The following is a 24,478-nucleotide window of genomic DNA, read 5'->3' as shown; positions in this document are numbered from 1 at the left end:
ACTATTTTATTATGAGAGATGGAGGGAGACTAAGAGAGAGGGGCAGAGAATGATGGGGATGAGGAGAGACTATTTTATTATGAGAGATGGAGGGAGACTAAGAGAGAGGAGCAGAGAATGATGGGGATGAGGAGAGACTATTTTATTATGAGAGATGGAGGGAGACTAAGAGAGAGGGGCAGAGAATGATGGGGATGAGGAGAGACTATTTTATTATGAGAGATGGAGGGAGACTAAGAGAGAGGGGCAAAGAATGATGGGGATGAGGAGAGACTATTTTATTATGAGAGATGGAGGGAGACTAAGAGAGAGGGGCAGAGAATGATGGGGATGAGGAGAGACTATTTTATTATGAGAGATGGAGGGAGACTAAGAGAGAGGAGCAGAGAATGATGGGGATGAGGAGAGACTATTTTATTATGAGAGATTGAGGGAGACTAAGAGAGAGGAGCAGAGAATGATGGGGATGAGGAGAGACTATTTTATTATGAGAGATGGAGGGAGACTAAGAGAGAGGGGCAGAGAATGATGGGGATGAGGAGAGACTATTTTATTATGAGAGATGGAGGGAGACTAAGAGAGAGGAGCAGAGAATGATGGGGATGAGGAGAGACTATTTTATTATGAGAGATGGAGGGAGACTAAGAGAGAGGAGCAGAGAATGATGGGGATGAGGAGAGACTATTTTATTATGAGAGATGGAGGGAGACTAAGAGAGAGGAGCAGAGAATGATGGGGATGAGGAGAGACTATTTTATTATGAGAGATGGAGGGAGACTAAGAGAGAGGAGCAGATAATGATGGGGATGAGGAGAGACTATTTTATTATGAGAGATGGAGGGAGACTAAGAGAGAGGAGCAGAGAATGATGGGGATGAGGAGAGACTATTTTATTATGAGAGATGGAGGGAGACTAAGAGAGAGGGGCAGAGAATAATGGGGATGAGGAGAAACTATTTTATTATGAGAGATGGAGGGAGACTAAGAGAGAGGAGCAGAGAATGATGGGGATGAGGAGAGACTATTTTATTATGAGAGATGGAGGGAGACTAAGAGAGAGGAGCAGAGAATGATGGGGATGAGGAGAGACTATTTTATTATGAGAGATGGAGGGAGACTAAGAGGGAGGGGCAGAGAATGAGGGGGATAAGGAGAGACTATTTTATTATGAGAGATGGAGGGAGACTAAGAGGGAGGGGCAGAGAATGATGGGGATGAGGAGAGACTATTTTATTATGAGAGATGGAGGGAGACTAAGAGAGAGGAGCAGAGAATGATGGGGATGAGGAGAGACTATTTTATTATGAGAGATGGAGGGAGACTAAGAGAGAGGAGCAGAGAATGATGGGGATGAGGAGAGACTATTTTATTATGAGAGATGGAGGGAGACTAAGAGAGAGGAGCAGAGAATGATGGGGATGAGGAGAGACTATTTTATTATGAGAGATGGAGGGAGACTAAGAGAGAGGAGCAGAGAATGATGGGGATGAGGAGAGACTATTTTATTATGAGAGATGGAGGGAGACTAAGAGAGAGGAGCAGAGAATGATGGGGATGAGGAGAGACTATTTTATTATGAGAGATGGAGGGAGACTAAGAGAGAGGAGCAGAGAATGATGGGGATGAGGAGAGACTATTTTATTATGAGAGATGGAGGGAGACTAAGAGAGAGGAGCAGATAATGATGGGGATGAGGAGAGACTATTTTATTATGAGAGATGGAGGGAGACTAAGAGAGAGGAGCAGAGAATGATGGGGATGAGGAGAGACTATTTTATTATGAGAGATGGAGGGAGACTAAGAGAGAGGGGCAGAGAATAATGGGGATGAGGAGAAACTATTTTATTATGAGAGATGGAGGGAGACTAAGAGAGAGGAGCAGAGAATGATGGGGATGAGGAGAGACTATTTTATTATGAGAGATGGAGGGAGACTAAGAGAGAGGAGCAGAGAATGATGGGGATGAGGAGAGACTATTTTATTATGAGAGATGGAGGGAGACTAAGAGGGAGGGGCAGAGAATGAGGGGGATAAGGAGAGACTATTTTATTATGAGAGATGGAGGGAGACTAAGAGGGAGGGGCAGAGAATGATGGGGATGAGGAGAGACTATTTTATTATGAGAGATGGAGGGAGACTAAGAGAGAGGAGCAGAGAATGATGGGGATGAGGAGAGACTATTTTATTATGAGAGATGGAGGGAGACTAAGAGAGAGGAGCAGAGAATGATGGGGATGAGGAGAGACTATTTTATTATGAGAGATGGAGGGAGACTAAGAGGGAGGGGCAGAGAATGATGGGGATGAGGAGAGACTATTTTATTATGAGAGATGGAGGGAGACTAAGAGGGAGGGGCAGAGAATGAGGGGGATAAGGAGAGACTATTTTATCATGACAGATGGAGGGAGACTAAGAGAGAGGAGCAGAGAATGATGGGGATGAGGAGAGACTATTTTATTATGAGAGATGGAGGGAGACTAAGAGAGAGGGGCAGAGAATGATGGGGATGAGGAGAGACTATTTTATTATGAGAGAGGGGCAGAGAATGATGGGGATGAGGAGAGACTATTTTATTATGAGAGATGGAGGGAGACTAAGAGAGAGGGGCAAAGAATGATGGGGATGAGGAGAGACTATTTTATTATGAGAGATGGAGGGAGACTAAGAGAGAGGGGCAGAGAATGATGGGGATGAGGAGAGACTATTTTATTATGAGAGATGGAGGGAGACTAAGAGAGAGGAGCAGATAATGATGGGGATGAGGAGAGACTATTTTATTATGAGAGATGGAGGGAGACTAAGAGAGAGGAGCAGAGAATGATGGGGATGAGGAGAGACTATTTTATTATGAGAGATGGAGGGAGACTAAGAGAGAGGGCAGAGAATGATGGGGATGAGGAGAGACTATTTTATTATGAGAGATGGAGGGAGACTAAGAGAGAGGAGCAGAGAATGATGGGGATGAGGAGAGACTATTTTATTATGAGAGATGGAGGGAGACTAAGAGAGAGGGGCAAAGAATGATGGGGATGAGGAGAGACTATTTTATTATGAGAGATGGAGGGAGACTAAGAGAGAGGAGCAGAGAATGATGGGGATGAGGAGAGACTATTTTATTATGAGAGATGGAGGGAGACTAAGAGAGAGGGGCAAAGAATGATGGGGATGAGGAGAGACTATTTTATTATGAGAGATGGAGGGAGACTAAGAGAGAGGGCAGAGAATGATGGGGATGAGGAGAGACTATTTTATTATGAGAGATGGAGGGAGAGTAAGAGAGAGGAGCAGAGAATGATGGGGATGAGGAGAGACTATTTTATTATGAGAGATGGAGGGAGACTAAGAGAGAGGAGCAGAGAATGATGGGGATGAGGAGAGACTATTTTATTATGAGAGATGGAGGGAGACTAAGAGAGAGGAGCAGAGAATGATGGGGATGAGGAGAGACTATTTTATTATGAGAGATGGAGGGAGACTAAGAGAGAGGGGCAGAGAATGATGGGGATGAGGAGAGACTATTTTATTATGAGAGATGGAGGGAGACTAAGAGAGAGGAGCAGAGAATGATGGGGATGAGGAGAGACTATTTTATTATGAGAGATGGAGGGAGACTAAGAGAGAGGGGCAGAGAATGATGGGGATGAGGAGAGACTATTTTATTATGAGAGATGGAGGAGACTAAGAGAGAGGAGCAGAGAATGATGGGGATGAGGAGAGACTATTTTATTATGAGAGATGGAGGGAGACTAAGAGAGAGGGGCAGAGAATGATGGGGATGAGGAGAGACTATTTTATTATGAGAGATGGAGGGAGACTAAGAGAGAGGGGCAAAGAATGATGGGGATGAGGAGAGACTATTTTATTATGAGAGATGGAGGGAGACTAAGAGAGAGGGGCAGAGAATGATGGGGATGAGGAGAGACTATTTTATTATGAGAGATGGAGGGAGACTAAGAGAGAGGAGCAGAGAATGATGGGGATGAGGAGAGACTATTTTATTATGAGAGATGGAGGGAGACTAAGAGAGAGGGGCAGAGAATGATGGGGATGAGGAGAGACTATTTTATTATGAGAGATGGAGGGAGACTAAGAGAGAGGAGCAGAGAATGATGGGGATGAGGAGAGACTATTTTATTATGAGAGATGGAGGGAGACTAAGAGAGAGGAGCAGAGAATGATGGGGATGAGGAGAGACTATTTTATTATGAGAGATGGAGGGAGACTAAGAGAGAGGAGCAGAGAATGATGGGGATGAGGAGAGACTATTTTATTATGAGAGATGGAGGGAGACTAAGAGAGAGGAGCAGATAATGATGGGGATGAGGAGAGACTATTTTATTATGAGAGATGGAGGGAGACTAAGAGAGAGGAGCAGAGAATGATGGGGATGAGGAGAGACTATTTTATTATGAGAGATGGAGGGAGACTAAGAGAGAGGAGCAGAGAATGATGGGGATGAGGAGAGACTATTTTATTATGAGAGATGGAGGGAGACTAAGAGAGAGGAGCAGATAATGATGGGGATGAGGAGAGACTATTTTATTATGAGAGATGGAGGGAGACTAAGAGAGAGGAGCAGAGAATGATGGGGATGAGGAGAGACTATTTTATTATGAGAGATGGAGGGAGACTAAGAGAGAGGAGCAGAGAATGATGGGGATGAGGAGAGACTATTTTATTATGAGAGATGGAGGGAGACTAAGAGAGAGGAGCAGATAATGATGGGGATGAGGAGAGACTATTTTATTATGAGAGATGGAGGGAGACTAAGAGAGAGGAGCAGAGAATGATGGGGATGAGGAGAGACTATTTTATTATGAGAGATGGAGGGAGACTAAGAGAGAGGGGCAGAGAATGATGGGGATGAGGAGAGACTATTTTATTATGAGAGATGGAGGGAGACTAAGAGAGAGGAGCAGAGAATGATGGGGATGAGGAGAGACTATTTTATTATGAGAGATGGAGGGAGACTAAGAGAGAGGGGCAAAGAATGATGGGGATGAGGAGAGACTATTTTATTATGAGAGATGGAGGGAGACTAAGAGAGAGGAGCAGAGAATGATGGGGATGAGGAGAGACTATTTTATTATGAGAGATGGAGGGAGACTAAGAGAGAGGGGCAAAGAATGATGGGGATGAGGAGAGACTATTTTATTATGAGAGATGGAGGGAGACTAAGAGAGGGGGCAGAGAATGATGGGGATGAGGAGAGACTATTTTATTATGAGAGATGGAGGGAGAGTAAGAGAGAGGAGCAGAGAATGATGGGGATGAGGAGAGACTATTTTATTATGAGAGATGGAGGGAGACTAAGAGAGAGGAGCAGAGAATGATGGGGATGAGGAGAGACTATTTTATTATGAGAGATGGAGGGAGACTAAGAGAGAGGAGCAGAGAATGATGGGGATGAGGAGAGACTATTTTATTATGAGAGATGGAGGGAGACTAAGAGAGAGGGGCAGAGAATGATGGGGATGAGGAGAGACTATTTTATTATGAGAGATGGAGGGAGACTAAGAGAGAGGAGCAGAGAATGATGGGGATGAGGAGAGACTATTTTATTATGAGAGATGGAGGGAGACTAAGAGAGAGGGGCAGAGAATGATGGGGATGAGGAGAGACTATTTTATTATGAGAGATGGAGGGAGACTAAGAGAGAGGAGCAGAGAATGATGGGGATGAGGAGAGACTATTTTATTATGAGAGATGGAGGGAGACTAAGAGAGAGGGGCAGAGAATGATGGGGATGAGGAGAGACTATTTTATTATGAGAGATGGAGGGAGACTAAGAGAGAGGGGCAAAGAATGATGGGGATGAGGAGAGACTATTTTATTATGAGAGATGGAGGGAGACTAAGAGAGAGGGGCAGAGAATGATGGGGATGAGGAGAGACTATTTTATTATGAGAGATGGAGGGAGACTAAGAGAGAGGAGCAGAGAATGATGGGGATGAGGAGAGACTATTTTATTATGAGAGATGGAGGGAGACTAAGAGAGAGGGGCAGAGAATGATGGGGATGAGGAGAGACTATTTTATTATGAGAGATGGAGGGAGACTAAGAGAGAGGGGCAAAGAATGATGGGGATGAGGAGAGACTATTTTATTATGAGAGATGGAGGGAGACTAAGAGAGGGGGCAGAGAATGATGGGGATGAGGAGAGACTATTTTATTATGAGAGATGGAGGGAGACTAAGAGAGAGGAGCAGAGAATGATGGGGATGAGGAGAGACTATTTTATTATGAGAGATTGAGGGAGACTAAGAGAGAGGAGCAGAGAATGATGGGGATGAGGAGAGACTATTTTATTATGAGAGATGGAGGGAGACTAAGAGAGAGGGGCAGAGAATGATGGGGATGAGGAGAGACTATTTTATTATGAGAGATGGAGGGAGACTAAGAGAGAGGAGCAGAGAATGATGGGGATGAGGAGAGACTATTTTATTATGAGAGATGGAGGGAGACTAAGAGAGAGGAGCAGAGAATGATGGGGATGAGGAGAGACTATTTTATTATGAGAGATGGAGGGAGACTAAGAGAGAAGAGCAGAGAATGATGGGGATGAGGAGGGACTATTTTATTGAACTTGAAAAGCAACAACATTTCAATAAAATAGTATGAAAACACTCCCGTCCCAACACAATGTGTACACTTAACGCCTACCCAATTATAGCAAGTAATTCCAGACAGAGTGGGAGATCACAGAGAGAGAGATATAGGACAGAGAGAGGGAAAGAGAGGGAGAGAGAGAGAGAGAGAAAGAGAAAGAGAAAGACAGAGAGGGGGAGAGAGAGTGAGAGGACAGGGAGAGAGAGAGAGAGTGAGAGGACAGAGAGAGAGAGTGCGAGAAGGTTGAGAGAGAGAGAGAGAGAGAGAGAGAGAGAGAGAGAGAGAGAGAGAGAGAGAGAGAGAGAGAGAGAGAGAGAGAGAGAGAGAGAGAGAGAGAGAGAGAGGGAAGGAAGGACAGAGAGAGGGAGAGAGAGTGAGAGGACAAAAGAGAGAGAGAGAGGGAGAATGGGTGGTGAGAGAGAGAGAGAGAGAGAGAGAGAGAGAGAGAGAGAGAGAGAGAGAGAGAGAGAGAGAGTGAGAACTACAAAGAGAGTGAAAACTACAGCAGGAGAGAGAGAAGGACACACAGAGAGAGAGAGAGAGAGAGAGAGAGAGAGAGAGAGAGAGAGAGAGAGAGAGAGAGAGAGAGAGAGAGAGAGAGAGAGAGAGAGAGAGAGAGAGAGAGAAGGGTGGAGAGGGAGAGAGAGTGACAGAGAGAGAGAGAGAGAGAGAGAGAGAGAGAGAGAGAGAGAGAGAGAGAGAGAGAGAGAGAGAGAAAACTACAGAGGGAGAGAGAGAGAAAGACACAGAGAGAGAGAGAGAGAGAGAGAGAGAGAGAGAGAGAGAGAGAGAGAGAGAGAGAGAGAGAGAGAGAGAGAGAGAGAGAGAGAGAGAGAGAGAGAGAGAGAGTGCGAGAAGGGAGGAGAGAGAGAGAGAGAGTGAGAACTACAGGGACACCAGCGGACACACTGCAGGAATAGCAATAGGCAGCTGCATCGAGGCAATGCGAATAGCGGGAAGGATATGAGGGAAGGATATGAGGGAAGGATATGAGGGAAGGATATGAGGGAAGGATATGGAGAGAGTGAGAGGTGAGCTGCCCGCTCTCCTCTTTGTTAAATACACTCTCCTTTTGAAGTCTTCCACCTGGTCTCCCCTTCGATCTCTCCATTCCTCTAAGCTCAGAGAGGAAACTGCCTCTAAAGGTCTAGCTTTACAAACAGGGTTGCAAAAGTCTGGGAACCCCGGGTAAAATGTCCCCGGATATCCAGAAGTCCCAGGTGGAAGATTCCTGATATCAGGAAGAATGTTGTCAGAAGTTACCACAATTTTTTAACACTATTTTGAACACTGAGTCTCTCTTTCAGTCTGGCCCTGTTACTACACTAGCCTAGTTCTATTACTACACTAGTTCTATTACTACACTAGTTCTATTACTACACTAGCCTAGTTCTATTACTACACTAGTTCTATTACTACACTAGCCTAGTTCTATTACTAGCCTAGTTCTATTACTACACTAGTTCTATTACTACACTAGCCTAGTTCTATTACTAGCCTAGTTATATTATTAGCCTAGTTCTATTACTAACTAGCCTAGTTCTATAACTAGCCTAGTTCTATTACTAGCCTAGTTCTATTACTACACTAGCCTAGTTCTATTACTAGCCTAGTTCTATTACTAGCCTAGTTCTATTACTAGCCTAGTTCTATTACTAACTAGCCTAGTTCTATAACTAGCCTAGTTCTATTACTAGCCTAGTTCTATTACTACACTAGCCTAGTTCTATTACTAGCCTAGTTCTATTACTAGCCTAGTTCTATTACTAGCCTAGTTCTATTACTACACTAGCCTAGTTCTATTACTAGCCTAGTTCTATTACTACACTAGTTCTATTACTACACGAGTTCTATTACTACACTAGCCTAGTTATATTACTACACTAGTTCTATTACTACACTAGCCTAGTTCTATTACTAGCCTAGTTCTATTATTAGCCTAGTTCTATTACTAACTAGCCTAGTTCTATTACTAGCCTAGTTCTATTACTACACTAGCCTAGTTCTATTACTAGCCTAGTTCTATTACTAACTAGCCTAGTTCTATTACTAGCCTAGTTCTATTACTACACTAGCCAAGTTCTATTACTAGCCTAGTTATATTACTACACGAGCCTTGTTCTATTACTAGTCTAGTTCTATTACTAGTCTAGTTCTATTACTAGTCTAGTTCTATTGCTACACTAGCCTAGTTCTATTACTAGTCTAGTTCTATTACCTCACTAGCCTAGTTCTATTACTAGTCTAGTTCTATTACTAGTCTAGTTCTATTACTACACTAGCCTAGTTCTATTACCTCACTAGCCTAGTTCTATTACTAAACTAGTTATATTACTACACTAGTTTTATTACTAGCCTAGTTCTATTACTACACTAGCCAAGTTCTATTACTAGCCTAGTTCTATTACTACACTAGCCTAGTTCTATTACTAAACTAGTTATATTACTACACTAGTTCTATTACTAGCCTAGTTCTATTACTACACTAGCCTAGTTCTATTACTAAACTAGTTATATTACTACACTAGTTCTATTACTAGCCTAGTTCTATTACTACACTAGCCTAGTTCTATTACTACACTAGCCTAGTGCTATTACTACACCAGCCTAGTTCTGTTACTACACTAGTTCTATTACTAGCCTAGTTCTAATACTACACCAGCTTAGTTCTATTACTAAACTAGTTATATTACTAGCCTAGTTATGTTACTACACTAGCCTAGTTATATTACTACACTAGCCTAGTTCTATTACTACACTAGCCAAGTTCTATTACTAGCCTAGTTCTATTACTACACTAGCCTAGTTCTATTACTAGCCTAGTTCTATTACTACACTAGTTCTATTACTACACTAGCCTAGTTCTATTACTACACTAGCCAAGTTCTATTACTAGCCTAGTTCTATTACTACACTAGCCAAGTTCTATTACTAGCCTAGTTCTATTACTACACTAGCCTAGTTCTATTACTAGCCTAGTTCTATTACTACACTAGCCAAGTTCTATTACTAGCCTAGTTCTATTACTACACTAGCGAAGTTCTATTACTAGCCAGTTCTATTACTACACTAGTTCTATTACTACACTAGCCTAGTTCTATTACTAGCCTAGTTCTATTACTACCTAGCCTAGTTCTATTACTAGCCTAGTTCTATTACTAGCCTAGTTCTATTACTACACTAGCCTAGTTATATTACTATACGAGCCTAGTTTTATTACTACACTAGCCTAGTTCTATTACTACACTAGTTCTATTACTAGCCTAGTTCTATTGCTACACTAGCCTAGTTCTATTACCTCACTAGTCTAGTTCTATTACTAAACTAGTTATATTACTAGCCTAGTTCTAATACTATACTAGCCTAGTTCTATTACTACACCAGCCTAGTTCTGTTACTACACTAGTTATATTACTAGCCTAGTTCTAATACTATACTAGCCTAGTTCTATTACTACACCAGCCTAGTTCTAATACTACACTAGCCTAGTTCTATTACTACACTAGCCTAGTTCTAATACTACACTAGCCTAGTTCTAATACTATACTAGCCTAGTTCTAATACTACACTAGCCTAGTTCTGTTACTACACTAGTTATATTACTAGCCTAGTTCTATTACTACACTAGCCTAGTTCTAATACTATACTAGCCTAGTTCTAATACTACACTAGCCTAGTTCTGTTACTACACTAGTTCTATTACTAGCCTAGTTCTAATACTATACTAGCCTAGTTCTATTACTACACCAGCCTAGTTCTAATACTACACTAGCCTAGTTCTATTACTACACTAGCCTAGTTCTAATACTACACTAGCCTAGATCTATTACTCGTCTAGTTCTAAAACTACACTAGCCTAGTTATATTACTAGCCTAGTTCTATTACTACACTAGTCTAGTTATGTTACTACACTAGCCTAGTTCTATTACTACACTAGCCTAGTTCTGTAACGTCGTTCTTCGTTTGTAGAAAGAGAGTCGGACCGAAATGCAGCGTAGTGGTTACTCATAACTTAAATGAAAAAAAGTGACACATGAAATAACTATACAAATACAAAACAACAAACGGAACGTGAAACCTGTTACAGCCTATCTGGTGAAACTACACAGAGACAGGAACAATCACCCACGAAATACACAGTGAAACCCAGGCTACCTAAATACGGTTCCCCATCAGAGACAACAAGAATCACCTGACTCTGATTGAGAACCGCCTCAGGCAGCCAAGCATTTACAACACCCCTAATCAGCCGCGATCCCAAATACTACAAACCCCAATACGAAAATACAATAACCCCATGTCACACCCTGGCCTGAACAAATAATTAAAGAAAACACAAAATACTAAGACCAAGGCGTGACAAGTTCTATTACTAGCCTAGTTCTATTACTACACTAGCCTAGTTCTTTTACTAGCCTAGTTCTAATACTACACTAGCCTAGTTCTATTACTAGCCTAGTTCTATTACTACACTAGCCTAGTTCTTTTACTAGCCTACTTCTAATACTACACTAGCCTAGTTCTTTTACTAGCCTAGTTCTAATACTACACTAGCCTAGTTCTTTTACTAGCCTACTTCTAATACTACACTAGCCTAGTTCTTTTACTAGCCTAGTTCTAATACTACACTAGCCTAGTTCTATTACTAGCCTAGTTCTATTACTACACTAGCCTAGTTCTTTTACTAGCCTACTTCTAATACTACACTAGCCTAGTTCTTTTACTAGCCTAGTTCTAATACTATACTAGCCTAGTTCTTTTACTAGCCTAGTTCTAATACTACACTAGCCTAGTTCTTTTACTAGCCTAGTTCTATTACTACACTAGCCTAGTTCTTTTACTAGCCTAGTTCTAATACTACACTAGCCTAGTTCTATTACTAGCCTAGTTCTATTATTACACTAGTTCTATTACTACACTAGCCTAGTTCTATTACTAGCCTAGTTCTATTATTACACTAGTTCTATTACTACACTAGCCTAGTTCTATTACTAGCCTAGTTCTATTATTACACTAGTTCTATTACTACACTAGCCTAGTTCTATTATTACACTAGTTCTATTACTACACTAGCCTAGTTCTTTTACTAGCCTAGTTCTAATACTACACTAGCCTAGTTCTTTTACTAGCCTAGTTCTATTATTACACTAGTTCTAATACTACACTAGCCTAGTTCTATTATTACACTAGTTCTAATACTACACTAGCCTAGTTCTATTATTACACTAGTTCTAATACTACACTAGCCTAGTTCTATTACTAGCCTAGTTCTATTATTACACTAGTTCTATTACTACACTAGCCTAGTTCTATTACTAGCCTAGTTCTATTATTACACTAGTTCTAATACTACACTAGCCTAGTTCTATTATTACACTAGTTCTAATACTACACTAGCCTAGTTCTATTATTACACTAGTTCTAATACTACACTAGTTCTAATACTACACTAGTTCTATTACTAGCCTAGTTCTATTATTACACTAGTTCTAATACTACACTAGCCTAGTTCTTTTACTAGCCTAGTTCTAATACTACACTAGCCTAGTTCTATTACTAGCCTAGTTCTATTACTAGCCTAGTTCTATTACTAGCCTAGTTCTATTACTACACTAGCCTAGTTCTATTATTACACTAGTTCTAATACTACACTAGCCTAGTTCTATTATTACACTAGTTCTAATACTACACTAGCCTAGTTCTATTATTACACTAGTTCTAATACTACACTAGCCTAGTTCTATTATTACACTAGTTCTAATACTACACTAGCCTAGTTCTATTACTAGCCTAGTTCTATTATTACACTAGTTCTATTACTACACTAGCCTAGTTCTATTACTAGCCTAGTTCTATTATTACACTAGTTCTAATACTACACTAGCCTAGTTCTATTACTAGCCTAGTTCTATTATTACACTAGTTCTAATACTACACTAGCCTAGTTATATTATTACACTAGTTCTAATACTACACTAGCCTAGTTCTATTATTACACTAGTTCTAATACTACACTAGCCTAGTTCTATTATTACACTAGTTCTAATACTACACTAGCCTAGTTCTATTATTACACTAGTTCTAATACTACACTAGCCTAGTTCTATTACTAGCCTAGTTCTATTATTACACTAGTTCTATTACTACACTAGCCTAGTTCTATTATTACACTAGTTCTATTACTACACTAGCCTAGTTCTTTTACTAGCCTAGTTCTAATACTACACTAGCCTAGTTCTTTTACTAGCCTAGTTCTAATACTACACTAGCCTAATTCTTTTACTAGCCTAGTTCTAATACTACACTAGCCTAGTTCTTTTACTAGCCTAGTTCTAATACTACACTAGCCTAGTTATATTACTAGCCTAGTTCTATTACTAGCCTAGTTCTATTACTAGCCTAGTTCTATTACTACACTAGCCTAGTTCTTTTACTAGCCTAGTTCTAATACTACACTAGCCTAGTTCTATTACTAGCCTAGTTCTATTACTACACTAGTTCTATTACTACACTAGTTCTATTACTACACTAGCCTAGTTCTATTACTAGCCTAGTTCTATTACTACACTAGTTCTATTACTACACTAGCCTAGTTCTATTACTAGCCTAGTTCTATTACTACACTAGTTATATTACTACACTAGTTATATTACTACACTAGCCTAGTTCTATTACTAGCCTAGTTCTACTACTAGCCTAGTTCTATTACTAACTAGCCTAGTTCTAATACTACACTCGCCTAGTTCTATTACTACACCAGCCTAGTTCTATTACTAAACTAGTTCTATTACTACACGAGCCTAGTTCTATTACTACACCAGCTTAGTTCTATTACTAAACTAGTTATATTACTAGCCTAGTTATGTTACTACACTAGTCTAGTTATGTTACTACACTAACCTAGTTCTATTACTACACTAGCCTAGTTCTATTACTAGCCTAGTTCTATTACTAGCCTAGTTATATTACTACACTAGCCTAGTTCTATTACTAGCCTAGTTATATTACTACACGAGCCTAGTTCTATTACTAAACTAGTTCTATTACTCGCCTAGTTCTAACACTGTTACGGTAAATGAGTGAAGAGGTTACAAATGAACAGAAATATAAACGGACAGCGTGAAACCCAAATGCCAACAAAAATACACTCAAACAACAAAACAGATGAACAAGCCCGCACGAAACAGAAGCGAAACAGAAGTTCTAATACTACACTAGCCTAGTTCTTTTACTAGCCTAGTTCTAATACTACACTAGCCTAGTTCTATTACTAGCCTAGTTCTAATACTACACTAGCCTAGTTCTTTTACTAGCCTAGTTCTAATACTACACTAGCCTAGTTCTTTTACTAGCCTGGTTCTAATTCTACACTAGCCTAGTTCTTTTACTAGCCTAGTTCTAATACTACACTAGCCTAGTTCTATTACTAGCCTAGTTCTATTACTAGCCTAGTTCTATTACTAGCCTAGTTCTATTACTACACTAGCCTAGTTCTAATACTAGCCTAGTTCTAATACTAGCCTAGTTCTATTACTACACTAGCCTAGTTCTAATACTAGCCTAGTTCTAATACTAGCCTAGTTCTATTACTACACTAGCCTAGTTCTAATACTAGCCTAGTTCTAATACTAGCCTAGTTCTATTACTACACTAGCCTAGTTCTAATACTAGCCTAGTTCTAATACTAGCCTAGTTCTATTACTACACTAGCCTAGTTCTAATACTAGCCTAGTTCTAATACTAGCCTAGTTCTAATACTAGCCTAGTTCTATTACTACTAGCCTAGTTCTAATACTAGCCTAGTTCTTTTACTAGCCTAGTTCTAATACTACACTAGCCTAATTCTTTTACTAGCCTAGTTCTAATACTACACTAGCCTAGTTCTTTTACTAGCCTAGTTCTAATACTACACTAGCCTAGTTATATTACTAGCCTAGTTCTATTACTAGCCTAGTTCTATTACTAGCCTAGTTCTATTACTACACTAGCCTAGTTCTTTTACTAGCCTAGTTCTAATACTACACTAGCCTAGTTCTATTACTAGCCTAGTTCTATTACTACACTAGTTCTATTACTACACTAGTTCTATTACTACACTAGCCTAGTTCTATTACTAGCCTAGTTCTATTACTACACTAGTTCTATTACTACACTAGCCTAGTTCTATTACTAGCCTAGTTCTATTACTACACTAGTTATATTACTACACTAGTTATATTACTACACTAGCCTAGTTCTATTACTAGCCTAGTTCTACTACTAGCCTAGTTCTATTACTAACTAGCCTAGTTCTAATACTACACTCGCCTAGTTCTATTACTACACCAGCCTAGTTCTATTACTAAACTAGTTCTATTACTACACGAGCCTAGTTCTATTACTACACCAGCTTAGTTCTATTACTAAACTAGTTATATTACTAGCCTAGTTATGTTACTACACTAGTCTAGTTATGTTACTACACTAACCTAGTTCTATTACTACACTAGCCTAGTTCTATTACTAGCCTAGTTCTATTACTAGCCTAGTTATATTACTACACTAGCCTAGTTCTATTACTAGCCTAGTTATATTACTACACGAGCCTAGTTCTATTACTAAACTAGTTCTATTACTCGCCTAGTTCTAACACTGTTACGGTAAATGAGTGAAGAGGTTACAAATGAACAGAAATATAAACGGACAGCGTGAAACCCAAATGCCAACAAAAATACACTCAAACAACAAAACAGATGAACAAGCCCGCACGAAACAGAAGCGAAACAGAAGTTCTAATACTACACTAGCCTAGTTCTTTTACTAGCCTAGTTCTAATACTACACTAGCCTAGTTCTATTACTAGCCTAGTTCTAATACTACACTAGCCTAGTTCTTTTACTAGCCTAGTTCTAATACTACACTAGCCTAGTTCTTTTACTAGCCTGGTTCTAATTCTACACTAGCCTAGTTCTTTTACTAGCCTAGTTCTAATACTACACTAGCCTAGTTCTATTACTAGCCTAGTTCTATTACTAGCCTAGTTCTATTACTAGCCTAGTTCTATTACTACACTAGCCTAGTTCTAATACTAGCCTAGTTCTAATACTAGCCTAGTTCTATTACTACACTAGCCTAGTTCTAATACTAGCCTAGTTCTAATACTAGCCTAGTTCTATTACTACACTAGCCTAGTTCTAATACTAGCCTAGTTCTAATACTAGCCTAGTTCTATTACTACACTAGCCTAGTTCTAATACTAGCCTAGTTCTAATACTAGCCTAGTTCTATTACTACACTAGCCTAGTTCTAATACTAGCCTAGTTCTAATACTAGCCTAGTTCTAATACTAGCCTAGTTCTATTACTACTAGCCTAGTTCTAATACTAGCCTAGTTCTAATACTAGCCTAGTTCTAATACTAGCCTAGTTCTAATACTAGCCTAGTTCTATTACTACACTAGCCTAGTTCTAATACTAGCCTAGTTCTAATACTAGCCTAGTTCTATTACTACACTAGCCTAGTTCTAATACTAGCCTAGTTCTAATACTAGCCTAGTTCTAATACTAGCCTAGTTCTAATACTAGCCTAGTTCTATTACTACACTAGCCTAGTTCTAATACTAGCCTAGTTCTAATACTAGCCTAGTTCTAATACTAGCCTAGTTCTATTACTACACTAGCCTAGTTCTAATACTAGCCTAGTTCTAATACTTGCCTAGTTCTAATACTAGCCTAGTTCTATTACTACACTAGCCTAGTTCTAATACTAGCCTAGTTCTAATACTAGCCTAGTTCTATTACTACACTAGCCTCAATTTATCATCACTATCATCTAATAATTTAATCTTCTAAACCTCTTCGATGTCCATGAAAAATATGATTGGACAGCTGACGGATCACTTACATTTTCTTTTAAGAAATGTCCTTTTCTGTTTTTATCACAACGACTCCTACCCCCTTAGATAGACAACACTGGGAGGGTGTCTTGGACCAGTCCACTGTCTAATACAGTACGTGTATTTATAATGATCCTCTTGTCGGTACAGCATGTTTGTATATATTTGTCTGTATTTGTTGATCCATTATTTAACCAGGGAAGTGACATTGAGGGTGACATCTCTGTTTCAAGTGAGTTCTGCTTTGTATCTGGGATCCACCCTTAATTTTCTCTTAATTTAACTTAATTGATGTGTTTACGTCATTGGTCACGAGGCTATGAATTCACCTCACTATTAGGCACAGTAACAACCTATTTCTCCCCTCTCTCAGATCTGTCCATTCCAATCGTCAGGATGTCCGGTATGGACTTCTCATTGGAGGAGCTGAACAGAACCGAAATCTCCCCAGACAACGGAAACTTCCCAAGGTTCTCCCCCACCTCCGTTTCCACTGCAGCTGCGGCGGCGGGGACAGGGTTGTCGTCGGGGCGACAGGAGAATGTTTACGTGTACGTGTGGATCTTCCTGAGTCTGCTGGTGTTCCTGCTGTCGATGATCATCATCTCCCTCCACAGGCTAAAGAATATCATCACATCCTCCTCCTCTGTGGCTGACTGCAGCAGTGAGGGGGGCAGCTCATTCACCAACATGGAGATCTGTAGTATATCTTCACAGAGGTCAACCGTGTCCTCACTGTCAATTTGAGAGAGACACACACACACACACACACACACACACACACACACACACACACACACACACACACACACACACACACACACACACACACACACACACACACACACACACACACACACACACACACACACACACACACACACACACACACACACACACACACACTTGTAAACAAGCTTTTCAGTTGGACCATATGGGACTTTACTCTGATGTGTTAAGGCGGTAGCTTGAACTGAACTCTGAACCCTCTGTGACTTCTCCTTTTGGCTCATGGGAAACATAGTTCACTGTGTAAAGAGCAGATCCAGGAAGAGAGAGAGAGAGAGAAAACTCTGTTTTTGAATCTGGGGTATATTTACTACGAACCAAACTGAAGCACAAGGGCCGAAAACGTTTTCCTTACGGTGTGCACTGATGAAACACCAGTCGTCTGTTTCCATTCTCGCATCCATGGAATACAACTTTAGACTCTTAGAAGTCCTCAGAAAAGTTAGACGGGGTCTAATCTTATCTAGTGTCGCTTTCAGTGTGATTTACATCTGTCTTTCTCTTTTCATTTGAAATAGGAAACAACCGCTTCTGTTACTAATTCCACATGGATAAACATTATGTGACTGATATGTTTATCTCAGATAACATGTCTCATTCAGCTTTAATTTAGAGTTCATCTTTCTCTGGCTGTGTAGGAAATGGTACCATATTCCCTGTATAAGTGGCTCTGGCTGTGTAGGAAATGGTACCATATTCCCTGTATAAGTGTCTCTGGCCAACAGTAGTGTTCTCTCTAGGGAATTAGGGGCCATTTCACATTTATCCCCACTACTGATTTCTTTCCGTAATAACCTAAATCTTTACTGTTTCCAGGGCAACCTGTACTAACCTGATTTTAGTGCGAAGTATAGTTCTTTCTGTAATGTCAAAATATCTCTACTGTTTCCAGGGCAACCTGTACTAACCTGGTTTAACTGTGAAGTATAGGTCTTTCTGTTATGTCAAAATATCTCTACTGTTTCCAGGGCAACCTGTACTAACCTGGTTTAACTGTGAAGTATAGGTCTTTCTGTTATGTCAAAATATCTCTACTGTTTCCAGGGCAACCTGTACTAACCTGGTTTAACTGTGAAGTATAGGTCTTTCTGTTATGTCAAAATATCTCTACTGTTTCCAGGGCAACCTGTACTAACCTGGTTTAACTGTGAAGTTATACATACTGAACCAGACCTCATATTTGATTATTTTGAAAGTATTGAATTGTAATGGACTGGATATCGAGAAGGTTCAACAATAAAAATATGAACATTTGTAATATCACTCTTTGTTTGAAGGTATGATCCCACAACTAGCCTCATTTCCTGTCTGACATTGTTATGGACAAAAACAACATGAGTAAGAACAGAAATAAAGGGGAAAAAGACAATAAAGCCAGAGTTTTCTCTCCCAGGGATCAGCGTCCTAATGCCATAAAGCCAGAGTATTCTCTCCCAGGGATCAGCGGCCTTATGCCATAAAGCCAGAGTATTCTCTCCCAGGGATCAGCGGCCTAATGCCATAAAGCCAGGGTATTCTCTCCCAGGGATCAGTGGCCTTATGCCATAAAGCCAGAGTATTCTCTCCCAAGGATCAGCGTCCTTATGCCATAAAGCCAGAGTATTCTCTCCCAGGGAACAGCGGCCTTATGCCATAAAGCCAGAGTATTCTCTACCAGGGATCAGCGTCCTAATGCCATAAAGCCAGAGTATTCTCTCCCAGGGATCAGCGTCCTAATGCCATAAAGCCAGGGTATTCTCTCCCAGGGATCAGTGGCCTTATGCCATAAAGCCAGAGTATTCTCTCCCAGGGATCAGCGTCCTTATGCCATAAAGCCAGAGTATTCTCTCCCAGGGATCAGCGTCCTAATGCCATAAAGCCAGAGTATTCTCTCCCAGGGATCAGCGGCCTAATGCCATAAAGCCAGAGTATTCTCTCCCAGGGAACAGCGTCCTAATGCCATAAAGCCAGAGTATTCTCTCCCAGGGAACAGCGTCCTTATGCCATAAAGCCAGAGTATTCTCTCCCAGGGATCAGCGTCCTTATGCCATAAAGCCAGAGTATTCTCTCCCAGGGAACAGCGTCTTTATGCCATAAAGCCAGAGTATTCTCTCCCAGGGATCAGCGTCCTAATGCCATAAAGCCAGAGTATTCTCTCCCAGGGATCAGCGTCCTAATGCCATAAAGCCAGAGTATTCTCTACCAGGGATCAGCGGCCTTTGAATCTATAAAAGAAGACGTCAGCGCTCTCTTAGTCTTTTCTGCAGCCATCCTCTATAAAGGCATTTGATGTTTTGACGTTCTCCTTCGTGTAGCTTACCCATTTCTTCTCATCAACACGTTCATTTGTCTACCACTCACGCATCCTCAACTCTCTGATATCAGCTCTTCTCTAGCCGAATGGATACCTGGTTCTAACATGCGTCTGTTGTCCTGATCTTATCTACATTCTGATTCTGCCCACATTTGTCGACAGGTGTAGACAATCAAAAGATACATTGTGATCCGATTGTGATTAGATCTTCCTAAACACCTCCGGAGGTAGTTGAAGAACAGTATAGCCTTGAAGTGTAAAGGAATCCTGACAACATATACAGTTTGCCAGCGTCACGTTGTTCCCTCCCTCTCAGTATAATCCTACGGGCCAGTTGAGGTAATTAATTATGGACAACGATGCCTCTGTAATTCCTCCAGAATGAAGATCATGGTCTTCATTAGAAACCACCTGCCAACTGACACTGTTGTTGAACCCAAAGCCCAATTCATTCAGAGCTGGACACAGTATTTGGTGACCATACCACCACCAGCCCACTGTTTATTCTGGACAGTGATGTGACAATATTGAGTGAAAGTTGTGGTTTTATAAACGTTAGTCATGTGAATAGTCAAATTCAGTTGATATCAGATATGAAAATAATACGGTGATAAAATACAGTAACTTGTCTGTGGAAAGCATGTAGAGGTCTTTTATCATAGGTACACTTCAACTGTGAGAGACGGAATCTAAAACAAAAATCCAGAAAATCACATATGATTTTTAAGTAATTAATATGATAAAAATGACAGACCTCTACATGCTTTGTAAGTAGGAAAACCTGCAAAATCGGCAGTGTATCAAATACTTGTTCTCCCCACTGTACATACAGGACTACATACCCATGAGGTAAATACTACTATATACATACAGGACTACATAACCACGAGGTAAATACTACTATATACATACAGGACTACATAACCATGAGGTAAATACTACTATATACATACAGGACTACATAACCATGAGATAAATACTACTATATACATACAGGACTACATAACCATGAGGTAAATACTACTATATACATACAGGACTACATAACCATGAGGTAAATACTACTATATACATACAGGACTACATAACCATGAGGTAAATACTACTATATACATACAGGACTACATAACCATGAGGTAAATACTACTATATACATACAGGACTACATACCCATGTCATGTCTCTGTCTCCCCCCTGTCTCTCTGTCTCCCCCCTCTCTCTCCCTCTGTCTCCCCCCTCTCTCTCTCTCTGTCTCCCCCTCTCTCTCTGTCTCCCCCTCTCTCTCCCCTCTGTCTCCCCCTCTCTCTCTCTCTGTCTCCCCCTCTGTCTCTCTGTCTCCCCCTCTCTCCCTGGCTCCCCCTCTCTCTCTGTCTCCCCCTCTTTCTCTCTCTCTGTCTACCCCCCTCTCTCTCGCTCTCTCTCTGTCTACCCCCCTCTCTCTCTGTCTCCCCCTCTCTCTCCGTCACCCCCTCTCTCGCCCTTTCTTTCGCTCTCTCTTCTCACACCCCTTTCTCTCTGTCTCTTCCTCTGTCTCCCCCTCTCTCTCTCTCTCTGTCTCCCCTCTCTCTCTGTCTCCCCCTCTCTCTCTGTCTCCCCTCTTTCTCTCTCTCTGTCTACCCCCCTCTCTATCTCTCTGCCCTCTCACACCCCTCTACCTCTGTCCCCCTTCTCTTCTCTCCCTCTCTCTCTCTCCTCTCTCTCTCTCTCTCTCTCTCTCTCTCTCTCTCTCTCTCTCTCTCTCTCTCTCTCTCTCTCTCTCTCTCTCTCCCTTCCAAACCACCCCTCCCCTCTCTCTCTCAATGTCCCAGTCAATTGTCGAAGAGATTTCAACGTGTTGTCCTTTGACCCAGATGGGGATGAGGTCAGATGCAGATATGCAGTACCAACAGATGAGTGTGTCACATCTAGTAACCTTGCCGGTGTTAACTTCACTCTGCGATGGGTTATTATATCCACATGACAGCAAAACAGATAGACAATGATGATGATCGTAAGGGAAAAGGAATAACCAGTTAAGAATTATATTTGGTATATTTGGAGTTGATAAGTCATTGTTGATTGTTGCGTGACAATAACGTGATTGCTATAAGTTTCCAGGTTGAGCGTTCCAAGTTAGTGTATCAGTGAACACTTCCACCTAGTGGAGAGGAATAGCTAGTGGAATAAGACAGGAACTGTGGGAAGAGAAGTACAACTTGTGTTGTTTTGTCTGTCTGGCTAGCTGTCAGCTGTGAGCTCAGCATGGGGATGTTTCTGCGAACCTCCTTAAAGAAAAGGAAAGTTATTCATCTGAAATGACACTGCGTAAAGGGGCGGTACGCAGTTCTAACAATAGCAAAGTCGCGACACCTGCCACTGTTTCGGTAAACAGCTGAAGGATAGGGGTCGGGGAAATGTAGCCACTCTAACAGTCATAGACAGAGCTTCGGATGCAAGGACTCCATGATACCAAACGTATAGTTCACATTTATGTTGTTTACAAACAATAGAGTCAAACAAGTTTATATTACTGGTTCTGATGGGGTACGACAGTTGAACTAAGCCCCCGAGGCATTTATAAGTTCTATACTTCAAGAATCAATGGGTTTATATATTGTTTTAAAATGTATGTTAGAATTGTCTATTGCCCCTTTAATCTAGTCTCCTTTAGGACTGCACCTTGTTGCCCCTTTAATCTAGTCTCCTTTAGGACTGCACCTTGTTGCCCCTTTAATCTAGTCTCCTTTAGGACTGCACCTTGTGTGCCCCTTTAATCTAGTCTCCTTTAGTACTGCACCTTGTGTATAGCCCCTTTAATCTAGTCTCCTTTAGTACTGCACCTTGTGTATAGCCCCTTTAATCTAGTCTCCTTTAGGACTGCACCTCATTGCCCCTTTAATCTGGTCTCCTTTAGGACTGCACCTTGTGTATAGCCCCTTTAATCTAGTCTCCTTTAGGACTGCACCTCATTGCCCCTTTAATGTAGTCTCCTTTAGGACTGCACCTTGTGTATTGCCCCTTTAATCTAGTCTCCTTTAGGACTGCACCTTGTCGTTTTGGAGCAACACGAATACAACTGGAACATACGCAGAGATGATGATGGAGGACTTCCTTACTCAGTCCATCTCTCTCTCAGGACCTCTGGCCGTACAGGACCTCTGGCCTAACAGGACCTCTGACAGGACCTCTGGCCTAACAGGACCTCTGGCCTAACAGGACCTCTGACCTAACAGGACCTCTGGCCGTACAGGACCTCTGGCCGTACAGGACCTCTGGCCTAACAGGACCTCTGGCCTAACAGGACCTCTGGCCTAACAGGACCTCTGACCTAACAGGACCTCTGGCCGTACAGGACCTCTGGCCGTACAGGACCTCTGGCCTAACAGGACCTCTGACCTAACAGGACCTCTGGCCTAACAGGACCTCTGGCCTAACAGGACCTCTGGCCGTACACTCAGCAAACTGCCTGTTCAGTTTGCATTGACAGGTAAAGAAAGGAAGATCGAAAAGGCTCCGTTTACACAGGCAGCCCAGGTGTTTTGACCAAACAGATCGGCTCTGATATATATCTGATGTGATAAGATCTGATGTGATTGGTCAAAAGGCCAATTAGTGGGAAAAAATATCAGAATTGTGCTGCCTGTGTAAACACAGCCTAAGATAGTGCCCAAGCCTTGCTTGCAGTAGTTGAAGTAGTGAATTGGATGGTCATTGCATTTCATGCAGAGTAGCCAATCCTGTAGCATAGTGGTGTGGTTCTGGGACTGATTTATTCTGAAAAATATTGGTAACTAGTCATGTAGCCTAACAAGTCATGTAGCCTGACATGTAGCCTGACATGTAGTCAGTCTATTGCCTGGCATGTAGCCTGACATGTAGCCTGACATGTAGCCTGATATGTAGTCAGTCATGTAGCCAGACATATAGCCAGACATGTAGCCAGTCATGTAGCCTGACATGTAGCCTGACATGTAGCCAGTCATATAGCCAGTCATATAGCCTGACATGTAGCCAGTCATGTAGCCTGACATATAGCCTGACATGTAGCCTGACATGTAGCCAGTCATATAGCCAGTCATATAGCCAGTCATATAGCCTGACATGTAGCCAGTCATATAGCCAGTCATATAGCCAGTCATATAGCCTGACATGTAGCCTGACATGTAGCCAGTCATATAGCCAGTCATATAGCCTGACATGTAGCCTGACATGTAGCCTGACATGTAGCCTGACATGTAGCCAGTCATGTAGCCTGACATGTAGCCAGTCATATAGCCAGTCATGTAGCCTGACATGTAGCCTGACATGTAGCCTGACATGTAGCCAGTCATATAGCCAGTCATATAGCCTGACATGTAGCCTGACATTTAGCCAGTCATATAGCCAGTCATATAGCCTGACATGTAGCCTGACATGTAGCCTGACATGTAGCCAGTCATGTAGCCAGTCATATAGCCTGACATGTAGCCTGACATGTAGCAAGTCATATAGCCATTCATATAGCCAGTCATATAGCCAGTCATGTAGCCTGACATGTAGCCAGTCATGTAGCCAGTCATGTAGCCAGTCATGTAGCCTGACATGTAGCCTGACATGTACCAATCTGTTTAGCCGATATTCCACTCCTTGTACATGTCATTGTGGAATGTTGGTTAAAGAGACTGGTACCATGTGTTGTATCTCAAAACACATTGTGTTGTCTTCCAGTCGACCCCGTGGTGGCGTCCTGTACGGAGGGGGTGTACATACCCATGTTCCAGTCTCCAACGCCAGCCCAGGGAGCACTGCTCTACGCCTCCGCAGGCCATCCCCTGGAGATCAGTGACAGAGCACAGGCTACCCACTCCACGTAAGAGAGAAGCAACGTGAAACACTTCACCCGACATGGGCTATTAGCTATTAGCCCAATAGCCTAAATCACTGCTGTCAAACT

The 24,478-nt window shown here is 41.5% G+C and overlaps 1 protein-coding gene across 1 annotated transcript in view; it reads left to right on the top strand.

The window, feature by feature from the left end:
* The window catches only part of LOC124006601 (serine-rich and transmembrane domain-containing protein 1), a 30,567-nt gene extending 12,110 nt beyond the window's left edge, over positions 1-18,457 (top strand). Inside the window, exon 2 of the mRNA XM_046316651.1 lies at positions 16,858-18,457. Within this exon, the coding sequence (XP_046172607.1) occupies positions 16,881-17,231 (351 nt within the window). The 5' untranslated portion in view covers positions 16,858-16,880 and the 3' untranslated portion in view covers positions 17,232-18,457. The remainder of the gene's footprint in view (positions 1-16,857) is intronic.
* The last annotated feature ends 6,021 nt before the right edge of the window (positions 18,458-24,478 follow it).

This window comes from Oncorhynchus gorbuscha, linkage group LG20 (assembly GCF_021184085.1).
Source record: "Oncorhynchus gorbuscha isolate QuinsamMale2020 ecotype Even-year linkage group LG20, OgorEven_v1.0, whole genome shotgun sequence".
Lineage (NCBI taxonomy): Eukaryota > Metazoa > Chordata > Actinopteri > Salmoniformes > Salmonidae > Oncorhynchus > Oncorhynchus gorbuscha.
This window is presented reverse-complemented; position numbering and strand designations above follow the sequence as displayed.